We start from the raw sequence: 12,592 nt of genomic DNA, 5'->3' as shown, positions 1-12,592 counted from the left end.
TAAAAAAAGGATACATTGGACATTGTGTAAAAACAATTCCAATACTTGACCAATTTATTTATTTATCTTTTGTCATACTATTGCCTGCCCTGAGCTGTGTCCTTGAAAACACTTCATATAGAGTACAGTACACAGTAAATGACACAATCTAACACGTGGTATTTTAACAGTCAATTATTATGATGGCCTCTCTGTTATGTCTGACTATTAAAATGTCATATGTCTCAAACAACATTATAAAACCATGTCAAAATGAAGAGACGTACTCATAACATGTATACTGGGGTAATGTTAAACAGGATGAATGAGCACGTGACATTTAAAACATTAAGATTATTTTAACTTAATTAAAATGGAAAAACAATGAGTAATTAACAAGCTTTCACAACGAACGTGCTACAGTTTATTGTGCTGTCAATATTTCAACACAGGCTTATCATGCTAACAATTCATTTTACAGCATTAGAGGCTAATATATGATGGCTATGCATTCAAGACTATTTAGCAAATCACGATCACTTCGGCTACGTTAACTTTCAAATGAAATGCATCACAATTGTTTTTAATGTTAAACAAATAAAAATGTATTCACATTTGATACTCACACTCTGACTGTCATCCATCTTCGCTGGTCCTCTAATTCGGTAGGTGGCGCTGTCACTAAAAACCTAGGGTCCTAGAAATGCGGTCCTAGGATTGCTTTCCTGAAAATGCAGCCTCCGGTTTTGCAGGCAGATGCTACTCGCTGTAACAGCTGAACAGTGCCCTGTATGGCCGGCAGGGGCGCGGGAAGTGGGGGTGCTGAGGGTGTTTTTTTCGGTGGGCAACTGTTTAATTGTTGGGAATATTAAAAAAAAAAAAATCGGAGTGTCTATTTAAGTGCAAATAGCCATGTTGTTGGCAGAGGCTATTTACACTAACTTCACCCACAAACGTATGCTTGGGATAGTCAAATTAGCAAAAGACGGTCGTCAATCGTCAGATTCAGTGGCGCAGATGGTAAAGCGCGTACTACCGTTTTTTTTTACACGATCGACCGGGGTTCGAATTTCCCTTTTTAAATTTCAAATCACATCAGAAAAGTATTTATTTTTTAATAAAAATGAAGGAAATAATCAAAAATTTGAACAAAGCATCGGGTAGGATTAAGGTAGGTGTAGGGAGAGCTTTTGTCCCAATAAGGTGGCATCCATTTAATAATTTGAAATAAAATTAAAAAATTACACTCAATAAGTTGCATACTATTTTATAATGTATTACAATGCAGGTGCAGATAATTGCCACTATTTGCAATAAGTAATGTTTTTCTGTAATAATGTTAATTGCACTGTGTAAATAGCATATTACTAAAGAATACCGCTATTTTCACTTGGTGTAAATAGCCTCTATCGCGACACGCAACAAAAATTGAGTGTAAACTGAGCTAGACAATGACATCTCTGAATTCAATAATTAAATGCCTTTAACTGAAAATTGAGTGTTTAATCTTATCATTATACAATACTGACACTCTATCCTCCAATTTGATACTGTTAAGTGCTTTGACACAATCTGTATTGTTAAAAGCTCTATATAAATAAAGGTGACTTGACTTAACATTCGTTAGGTATTCTCGTACAAATGTGAAGTAGTAGGTTTTGTTTTAGTTTTTTTCCTCACAGGACAGTAACACTACAAAAATGTGGTCTTTTACAACATGATAATTCTATAATCATTTACTCACCCTCAAGTTGTTCCAGGTTTGGAATTTTCATTTTTGGGTGAACTATCCCTTTAACTAAGGATTTAAATATGACTAGTAGTTTCCCCCAATGTAGTTAACTAAAGTACCTCAATATTTATTTTACTAATTACTTTGTCATAGCTCTGAACCATATTTATTTTCCTTCTTTCCCTAAATCAGACCAGACCCTACTGCAGGATAAAGCTGAATGTGCCAGCGCTGGACAGGTTTTTAATGGTTTTGGGCTGAGCAGGGAGGCCCTGACAGCAGGGCCTGAAAACGAAAAAACAAACAAAAAATAAAAAATAAATAAAAAACAATCAATGGACTCGATGCACGACTACTTCCGCGTTTTGTGTCAGTTGCTCCGCAACTTCCGGTGCTGCAGCGGAAGCAGTTTTTCCCTACCGTTTCAATGTGAGCAGAATCATATTTTAACGTTTCTGTTCCTGCGTTCTTCTATTATTACCGTTCCGAAACCGGTTCGAGTAGAAAAAATAACGTTATTTTTATTTATTTATTTATTTTAATTGTCTTTGCCTATAATAAAGTGTTTTCTTTACACAAAAAAATAAAAAAAATAGGAAGAGATGGTATCTTAACCCGCTGTGCGTCACAGCCAGCATCATCTTTTCTAGATTTGTCTAAATGTAGGCTACTAAACAAAATAAAAAAATCTATTAATGCTTTAAAGACATTAAAGTATTTTTTTTTTTTTTTAGATATTTAAAAACGTTTTCTGAATTGTTAAAAAAAAAAAAAAACGCTATATAAAATTGCGTTTTGAGAAAAAAAAAACAGTCGCGTCGCATTTTACTATTACATTCAGAAATTATGTAGGCTAAAATGGCAGTAAATCAAAATGTTTACAAACATTATAAACACAGTTATTAGTTTCTCTCCACGACAAATCCTCTAAACTTAAGGTAGCCTATACTATAAAAACGTCAGTCCAAAAACAAATTAAAAGTGAAACTGATGCCTACCCTTGGCACAAATCCAAATGTTTCCATATTCGCTACGTATCTGGATGCTAAAATATTATTTATTATAGACTTTGTACTTTCATCGAGGTAAAACATCATCCTTCACATCGGCTATATCAGCACAGTGAGGCGGTGGTCACGCTGAACGCAACAGATTGGACAACGGAGCACTGTAACTTTTTATACATTCCTATAACTGTATTTTATTTTGATAATGAACTGGCTGCAATGTCACAAAAATATGTTGTGTCTTTGTGTGCGTGAGGCCAGCACTGTATGGCTATACCAACTCTGGTTGGTTATAATGATGCAAGATATCATTCAAAACTGTAAATCTTTTGCAAAACAAATCAAATCCGTTGTGTTCTTTGAATATGAACACCGTCGTCATCTGCGCGCAAGTGATTCTGGGATATGGTAGGGTGCGAAGTGTCCATAGATGTACACTTCATTTTCCTGGGAAAAGGAGGCGCATTTGAAGTCGCTTTCAAATTACGGAGCTTTCGCGCGCGGTGACGCAATCGGCCTTGGAATGCGGTCTTGGTCGCATTCTGAATTGGGACAGCTTACGTCGTGACGCTGTGACGCAATCGCACTTCAACTACGGACTTCGGAGTGTGTACACTTCACATTGGGACAGTCTCCGTAGTGTCGGTGTGACGCATTCGCACTTAAAATGCACACTCCGAAGTGTGTACACTTAGCTTTGGGACACAGCTATTATATTAACTCTCATTTAACTGGGGCAGTGGTTAAATGCAGACATTAAACTCTCAAAGGAATAATTTAACTCAAAAATGTGAGATGGAATTGTTGTAACAGAGAGAAATTAATAGTGGTTTGTGGAAAATATTCCTCTCATTTTATGTAGTTTTCCCAACCCCCCAAAAAAAGAAAAATTTGAAATATTTCCATCACTTCCTCACCAATGGATGCTCTGCAGTGAATTGGTGCCATCAGAATGAGAGTCCAAACAGCTGATAAAAACATCACAATAATCCACAAATACTGTAAGTAAGCCACAAACTGCATGTTTGTGGATTTTCACTGGATGAAGTGTTAATATGGATTACTGAATTTATTAATTCATATTTTGGCCAGAAGCAACATTTTAAAGATAAAACACCTTAATGGTGAATTTGTTTCTTACAAACATGCACCTTTACAAGATGTTAACTGATGGGCTGGAGTTGTGTGGAGTACTTGTGGATTATTGTGTTTTTTCAGCTGTTTAGACTCTCATTCACTGCAGAGGATCTAATGTGATGTATTGATAAATTTATCCAAATCCGTTTCGAGACAAAGTCATCTACATCATGGATGACCTGAGGGGAGGTACTGTCACGGTGGGGGTTCATGGAGTTCGGGGAGCCATTGCGGATCAGGAGACTCTGTGGCCTTGGCCCTTGGCCCGGCCACTGGCATACAACCCCCCCCCCCACCCCCGATTTTACACCGAGGGGGACCCTCTGGAGGAGCAGACACTGGAGGGAGCTTGTGAGGAGCGGGCTCTGGAGGGTGCTTGCGAGGAGCGAGCTCTGGAGGGCGCTTGTGAGGACGAAGGAGACGAAAGAGCTTTCTGGAGTGGACTCTGGGGTGAGGACAGTAGCCGAGAACTCCGGGGGTAGCGCCATATCCAAGAGCGCTGGGGTAGGAGCCGGCTTGACAGCGCAGAGGCCGGCGGGCTTGCCTTCGGAGCCGTGGACGGCGGCGGCATAGACTGGTTCTGGAGCCGTGGACGGCGGCGGCATTGACTGGTTCTGGTTCTGGTTCTGGTTCTGGATCGGGGCTGGAAACTCTCCAGACACCGGAGGATCCCTTCCCTCCAGCTGAGTCCGGTGGTGCCGAAATTCCAGAGGGGCTGCAACAGGACGTCATAAATCAGATTCCTATCAGATATCGAAAGCCTAACCAAGCAGCCTCTTTCACAGGACAGCTTGCAACATTATGACAAAAGAACACTTATTGATAAGTCCCACGCAGGAAGGAGATCGTCAAATTTGGGGCAAATAATCAAGATTAATGGTCAAAGAGATGACCAGCACATGTAGATCTGTGATAGAAATCACAAGCTTCTTTAGATTGACTTTTCCCCCACACAAAGGAACCAGACTGAAATTCCTTTGTCCAAAGAACATGTCTTTTGGTCTCCATAGAACTACACAGAGACTTTCTTTTTCATATGCACTTTAAATCATCCTAAAAGGACATTTCTATGCATAACCCCATATTATGTATGTAACCCACACATTAGACCAGTGGTTCCCAACCTTTTTTTCATGGGCCACCCCTACATACACATATAGTAATCTGAGACCCCCCCCCATATTATATTTATACACGCCCATTTATATATATATATATATATATATATATATATGCAATAATATTAATAATATAAATGTTTTGTTTCTTAGAAATGCACATTTGACATTGAGTTGACAGTAGTAGTTTGTGTTAGATGTAAATTTGTTCATTATCAAAATCAGTAACATCTGTAAAAAATTGCAACAACCTCCTTTTTTATGGTGAAATTTTATTTTTCTGACTGTTTGAGTTTTATTAAAATTAACCGTTGTTCTTCCATACATTTACATCATGATAACCGGAGTTAAAGCCACACATATAGCACCTCAATACTGTGGTAAAAATCCAACTATATGGTTTCTAGGTAGCCTATTTATATATAAAACAGTAGTCTAAATACATTTATTATAAATGCACAAACGCTAGCCTATAACTTAATCACAAATAGTGTAATTACATTCCATTACTCCTTTAATACATTTAATACACGTCTACATTAATATAATAAATTTGATATAAAAACCACACATTTCTGCCACAATACCATGGTGTAGTTAATGTTACTACAGTAAATCCCTGGTAAACGATGGCGATTTGTAGTTGTAGCCTTAACTATATCCTTGCACATAGTGTTTTTCTTCTGTTTGTCAGCGCTGTTTTGGATGTAAACTAGTCTATATCAGTTGACTGATATCGACTGATACTAGTTTATACCAGTCATTTGTGTTCTTCGCTGAATTCAAGCGCTTCTCACTGGATCTCACAGCGCTGATTAGTGATTAGTTTGAACCGAGCGGATATGGTCCGTGTGGCGCGGTTCAAATGAGTAGCGCTGTTTTATTCCACTTTTCCCGCATAAACATTACATTGAATGTTTATCAATCTTGTTTTATCGAGGAAAATTATATCACTATAATTGTAGTTATCGTTTTATCGCCCAACCCTACCTCAAAGTATATCTGCTCCCGCGCCCCCCAGGTTGGGAACCACATTAGACTATCATGTTTTAAGCACATGTTATGTATGTCTTTTTAATAACTATTGAATGACTTTAAGGGTTATTCGTGTTTGGTATGTATGAGTTTGACAATTCTAGCTTGAAATGTTTCTTCCAATTGATTCTTTGTCAAATGTATCATATTCAGGTTATAGAAATCGCATCCAAAAGTATACTTTGCAAGAGTGTGTAAAATTCGGACCATGTGACTGATAACATGCTGATTTATGATGGAAGGAACAACCCTAGCTAAGATAATAGCCTATCTAATTGGTCAAGACACCAGATGGGATATGTCCAGAAACAGAGTTTAAAGACTCGGGACACCATCAAATCTCCCCTTCTCTCGTCTCTCTTCTCTTCTTCTTTTTGCCACCGCGTTTTGACGCTGCTTTTTAGCGCTCCTTGAGCGTGCTCTGGCCTACAGGCCAGTTGCTACTTAACACCACGATGAAAAGAAAAACCACCTAGTCTCGCTACACCCTTTCTTTCTTTTATTTTAGTTTATTTTCCGTTGTGAGTTTCGTGTTCTCCAATATTTGGCATGCTAAATATCTGGAGCTGTCGGCGATTCACAATCACGCTGTGTGCAATGATTTCTGACTGAAAACTACATCACGATGACCTTCAGCCAATGAGAGACTAAGATACAGGGCAGAGGGAAGTTCGGTGAGGAGTTATAGACCATATCAGTATTTTAATATGTACAATTATATCATACAGAAACGAGCACAAACGCTTGACCAGCCGTAACATCAGCATAACAGTTACTGCAAATTATTATTTACCACTCTTTGCAGAACACAATCCCTGCATCTCCCTCCTGCACAATCTGTCTTTCTTTTTGTAGCTGGAAATCAGCGCACAGACTATTTGCGGGCTATATTTTTTTAATACTTCCAGTCTCGCTCGAGAACAACGGTCTGACACACGCAGGTTCTCGCGTTATTTCCTTATCACTTCTCGCGTGTGTTTTGTTGTGAAACGTAGTCTGCGGATCAGACAGAGTTGTCGGCGATTCTTCCTATTGTGAAATCGTGCAATGTGAAAGCCCCTGTCGCCGATCCATCGTGCAATGTGAACACAGCAGCGACTGAATGCTACCCCAGATAGTCACGCAGTGTGAAAACAACAGCGATCCGACGAGTTTGAAAATCGTGCAGTGTGAACTCAGCATTAGCTACTGCAAAATTATTATTTACCACTCTTTGCAGAACACAATCCCTGTTCCCTGCATCTCCCTCCTGCATTATCTGTTTTTCTTTTTGTAGCTGGAAATCAGTGCACAGACCATTTGCTGGCTATATTTTTTTAATACTTCCAGTCTCGCTCGAGAACAACGGTCGGACACACGCAGGTTTTCGCGTTATTTCCTTATCACTTCTCGCGTGTGTTTTGTTGTGAAACGTAGTTTGCAGATCAGACAGAGTTGTATTCTTCCTATTGTGAAATCGTGCAATGTGAAAGCCCCTGTCGCCGATCCATCGTGCAATGTGAACACAGCAGCGACTGAATGCTACCCCAGATAGTCACGCAGAGTGAAAACAACGATCCGACGAGTTTGAAAATCGTGCAGTGTGAACTCGGCATTAGGTTTATATAAATAAAGTCTTATTTATATTGAAAAGAGAAGTATCTTGTGTTTTGTGCTTACAAGTTAATGTCTTAATCTGCCGATCTTGTTACTGTGCTTATTAATAGTGTTTTCACTATATTTTGGATTTTAATATCCAGTGCAGAGCTGATGTTATACGGCTCATTCAGTGAATCGCCGGCCGACTCAGTGATCAGCCGCAAAACAGTGATTCTGTTCAAATTCCCTATAAAATCATAAATGATTCCCTTTGAGTTAAATTAAATTATTTACATCTACGTCCCATTGAAAACATTAATCCAGGACCAAGGAGAGAAGGAAACTGAAGACTTATAAAGGCAGGCAAACGAGATGAATACAAAACAGGTGATCTAAATGAGCAATGATTAACTAAAGGAGAACAGGAAATACTAAATAAGAGCAAAACTGCACCAAACAAAAACAGACACGTGACAAGTACATTTTCAGCAAATTCCTTAAATTAATTATTCCAGAGAGCAGTGTAAAAATAGCTTCAATTCATGTGACACAATGCAGTCAAATCGTTTTTTAAGTAGTAGTAGTGCATGACAGAGAGGCTTCTGAGAACTATAATTAGGCTATGTGAAAATATTGTGCTTATTAGTCAAGTCAAGTCAAAGTTTATTTCTATAGCACGTTTAAAAGCAACAGAGTTGCACCAAAGTGCTGTACAACAGAAACAAATACAATACAGCAAATACAGTATATTAAAAAAAAAAAAAAAAAAACATCATATGAAAATTAAAAACATAAAACAGAATCTAAGCCAAATTGGCAACAGAGCCTTAAGTAGGCATTATTCAAAAGCCAGGGAGAACAAATAAGATTTGAGAGCAGACTTAAAACTAGCTAGTGAAGAAGCGAGTCTCACATTTACAGGCAGACTATTCCAGAGTTTCGGGGCAGTAGCTGAAAAAGCCCGGCCACCCTTGGTTTTACAGCGACAACGAGGGACCGTTAAGAGAAACTGATTACTGGACCTAAGAGCTCTTTGAGGAGAGTAAGCCATCAGAAGGTCACTGATATATTTTGGTGCAAGGCCAGCTAACGCCTTGTACACAAAAGCAGCTATTTTAAAATCGATTCTGAACTTTACAGGAAGCCAGTGCAAAGATGCTAAGATAGGAGAAATGTGATCCTTCTTTCTTGTTCCAGTAAGAAGCCTTGCTGCAGCATTCTGGACAATTTGTAAACGAGAAATCGCCGTTTGAGGCAGTCCACAATAAAGGGAATTACAGTAGTCCAGGCGAGATGTTATGAAAGCATGTATTACAGTCTCCAAGTCTTTATGAGGCAACAACTGTTTCAACTTAGCAATGGATCTCAGATGGAAAAAGCTGCCCTTTACCACTGTACTAATTTGAGTTGAGAAACGAATCAAATGTAACCCCAAGATTTCTTACATAAGGCTGAACACTAGCGGAAAGGGACCCTAATTTAAAATCAGATGAAGTTCTAGAGTGACCTAAAATCAAAATTTAAATTTTGCTTTCGTTTAACTGTAGAAAATTATCAGCCATCCAACCTTTTATCTCCTCAAGACAATCGTACAGCACATCCAAAGAGCCACCGCCGTCAGTTTTTGCTGGAAGATAAAACTGTGTATCGTCAGCATAACAGTGGTAGGAGATTTTATATTTCTTAAAAATGGCACCCAAAGGAAGCATGTATAATGAAAAAAGAAGAGGGCCTAAGATGGAACTTTGGGGCACGCCACATGACAAAGGAGCCAATGAAGAAGAAAACTTCCCAATACTCACTGAGAAGGTTCTATCTTTAAGATAAGAGGCCAACCACTTCAGAGCGACACCCTGAATACCCACCAACTTTTCCAGCCCCTGTAACAGAATACTATGATCGATTGTGTCGAATGCCGCACTAAGATCCAACAAAACAAGTACCGCTTAAGAACCAGTGTCAAGAACTTGCAGAAGGTCATTGCTGACTTTCAACAATGCAGTTTCAGTGCTGTGTAGTGATCTAAAACCCGACTGGAAAGTGTCTAGAACATTGGACATACTAATGTAGGAATCCAACTGACTGTAGACAACTCTCTCTAACAGTTTTGAGATAAAAGGTAATTTGGAAATAGGCCTGAAATTACTGAAAATAGAATGGTCAAGATGAGGCTTCTTTAGCAGAGGATGAACTATAGCATGTTTAAAACTAGCCGGTACAACTCCACTTTCCAAAGAGTTATTAATGATAGCTGTTACAGCCGGACTCAAGGTTGCAAACACTTCCTTAAGTAGACGAGCTGGAATGACATCAGACTCACAGGTGGACAATTTAACCTTCGAAACAATACCAGCTAGCTGTACAGAGGAAGTGGGGTGAAAACAGGTTAACAACTCTGTAGGTGAACAGCTCAATGGAGGATCAAATATTGATGGCTTAATAGAAGCTCTGATATCCTGTACTTTATTGTCAAAAAATTTTAAAAAGTTCTCACAGGTCTCCCAAGACGGATCAAGAGACGGGGCAGGTACGGGATTTAGTACCAAATCAAAAGTCTTAAACAGCATCCTCGGCAGGTTCACATTTTCAGTAATAAGTTTAGAAAGAAATTCAGACTTGGCCTCTTTGACTGATTTTTGGTAACTAGCTAAGCATGCTCTTAGACACTGATATGAAACTTGGAGTTTGTCCCTTTTCCATTTTCGCTCTACCTTACGACACTCCTGTCTGAGAGCACGGGTGTTAGCATTTAACCAAGGCTGAGTAATGTTGTTTCTCTTCACTTTCCTTGGCTTAAGGGGAGCAACAGAGTCAATAGAAATGGAGCAGGAATTAGTAAAAACCTCCAACATCTCTTCTGTATTTAATTTGTCGAAAATATTATTACAATATAAGTTCTTCATAAAATGAATTAATCCAATAAAGCCCCTAAAATTTTGAGAGATTATTATAGAAACAGCAATCGCCTCTAAATGCTTAGTTATACCTTTCAGGCAACATGTCTTTAAAGACTCAGAACATTGTTTTTACTCTAAAGAAGATCAGTTTTAGTTGAAGGCCATGAAATTTGACCTTAGGAGCTTGTGAGTGAATTTGTGTGGGACTGATTACACGTTGTTCTCAGCAAGAGTAAGGAAACTGATTTGCCACCGATTTTATAAGGAAATCTATGAATGTCTTATATGCCAGATTTGAATTAAATCAAATAATATAATAAAATAAAATTGATTTTACATCATTAGCAAATGTAAATTAGCCTTCCCATTCAGTTGTTCGACTGGTGCAAGTCCCGCTCCCCAAACTGCCCCAAAATTAGTATTTATTCAGTATTCTACTAAGATTAACAGGATTTAACCATGTATGCAAATCAGCTCACTTGTGTGCGTGAACTGATTTTGTTAAGTAAATGTTGCACGTGTCTCTTACACAATCGTCAAATCAGATGTATCCAGGTCAAAATGGGTTGCTGATGGTAATTTATTATACAAATGAATTACCCTGAAAAGGCTGTTTTATTCTATATAAAAGTAGTCCAGTTACAGTGGCTGCCATGTGGAGACCACATGACCAAATACTCACTTTCTCTTGATTTTCCCTTTTTCCTGAGCTGCTATGGTATTTATGGCTATAGGGTGGTCATTTGATAACTCAAAATGCAGTGTACTATTACATTCTGGACTTGCGGTCTGATAGGGTTATAGTTAGCGAAAGGGAGGATCCTCAAGGCACAGTCAAGGTCTGTGGTTGTTTCTATGGTAAAGAAAAGAAAAGGAACATCTAGTCTAACAATATGGCTTTTAGAGCATCACACTGGCAAAAACAATGGCACATTTAAGTAAATTATTGCTATTTCATTATTGTTATTAATAAGACTTGATTTGTTTTTCAATTAAATATATTATTCACAATCTATCACATTTTTCTAATAAACAAAAAAATGGAGATTGTACCAAGGATGCTTATCACAGCATTGTTAGTAGGTAAGTATAAAAAATATGTTTATTTATGTGTTTAATAAGTTTACAAAATAATGTTAAACAACAGTTCCTTACAGAACAAAACAACTAATGAACTTCTTTTTCAAGGATTTGCAAATCTTCCGTGGTGCTCTTCTCATTACATCATCAATGAGTTCAAGAACTGGACTGAGGCTCAAGATTACTGCAGAAAATACTACTATGATTTAGCAACTTTTGACAACAAGGAGGAACACGACCGAGTCGTTCAAACTCTGGTGAGCAGAGGTTACACTGGCGGTGTTTGGATAGGAATGTATGATGATCGCTACAGCTGGAGATGGTCCAATGGTGAAAAAAACATGACATACACCAACTGGGCAGTAAACAACCCAGACAGCTATGAATCAAAAGAGGCTTGTGCTGTTTTAATTTATACAGGATTGTGGCTTGATGAGTCATGTGGAGTGCCCTATTTTGTCTTGTGTTATAATGGTAACTGAATGTGCTTTTCTAACTTCACTAATAATATATATATTCAAAAATAACTAAACAAATAAAATGTCTAAATGAACTGTATGCCCACAGCCACAACGAATACAACTGTCTTAATCCAAGAGAAGAAAAGTTGGAGTGACGCTTTAAGCTACTGCAGACTGTATCACACTGATTTGGCTAAAATAGAAAACCAAGATGAGAACACACAACTGAAGCTGCTGCTCAATAACCAGAATGTGGATAGAGCTTACATGGGTTTATACAGAGACACCTGGAAATGGTCAGATCAGAGTAGCTCTGAATTCAGGGCTTGGATATTCCCTGAACCCAATAATTACAGGGGAATTGAGTTTTGTGCACAACTGAATTTGGCAAATGCGCGATGGTATGATATATTATGTTCAGATAAACTCAGATTTGTCTGTGGCACTGGTAAGAAAACCTCTTTGTTTGCTGGTGTTTCTGTGATCCTAAAATAAAGGATCCTAAAATTAAATTACTGATTTGATTATTTAAATCCCTGTAGCAAAGAAGATTCAAGTACTGCGAATA

At 38.2% G+C, this 12,592-nt stretch overlaps 1 protein-coding gene across 1 annotated transcript; it reads right to left on the bottom strand.

The window, feature by feature from the left end:
- Nucleotides 1-3,096: 3,096 nt before the first annotated feature.
- LOC131543866 (uncharacterized) lies at nt 3,097-7,189 on the bottom strand. The gene is made up of 3 exons (XM_058781681.1): nt 6,802-7,189; nt 4,023-4,570; nt 3,097-3,165 (listed from the first exon to the last, which is right to left on the bottom strand). The coding sequence occupies exons 1-3, from the start codon at nt 6,827-6,829 to the stop codon at nt 3,097-3,099; spliced, it is 645 nt and encodes a 214-aa protein (XP_058637664.1). The 5' UTR covers nt 6,830-7,189.
- Between the last annotated feature and the right edge of the window lie 5,403 nt (nt 7,190-12,592).

The sequence above is a fragment of the Onychostoma macrolepis genome, chromosome 07 (assembly GCF_012432095.1).
Source record: "Onychostoma macrolepis isolate SWU-2019 chromosome 07, ASM1243209v1, whole genome shotgun sequence".
Classification (NCBI taxonomy): domain Eukaryota; kingdom Metazoa; phylum Chordata; class Actinopteri; order Cypriniformes; family Cyprinidae; genus Onychostoma; species Onychostoma macrolepis.
The sequence above is the reverse complement of the archived record's forward strand: the minus strand, read 5'-3'. Positions and strand labels throughout refer to the sequence as shown.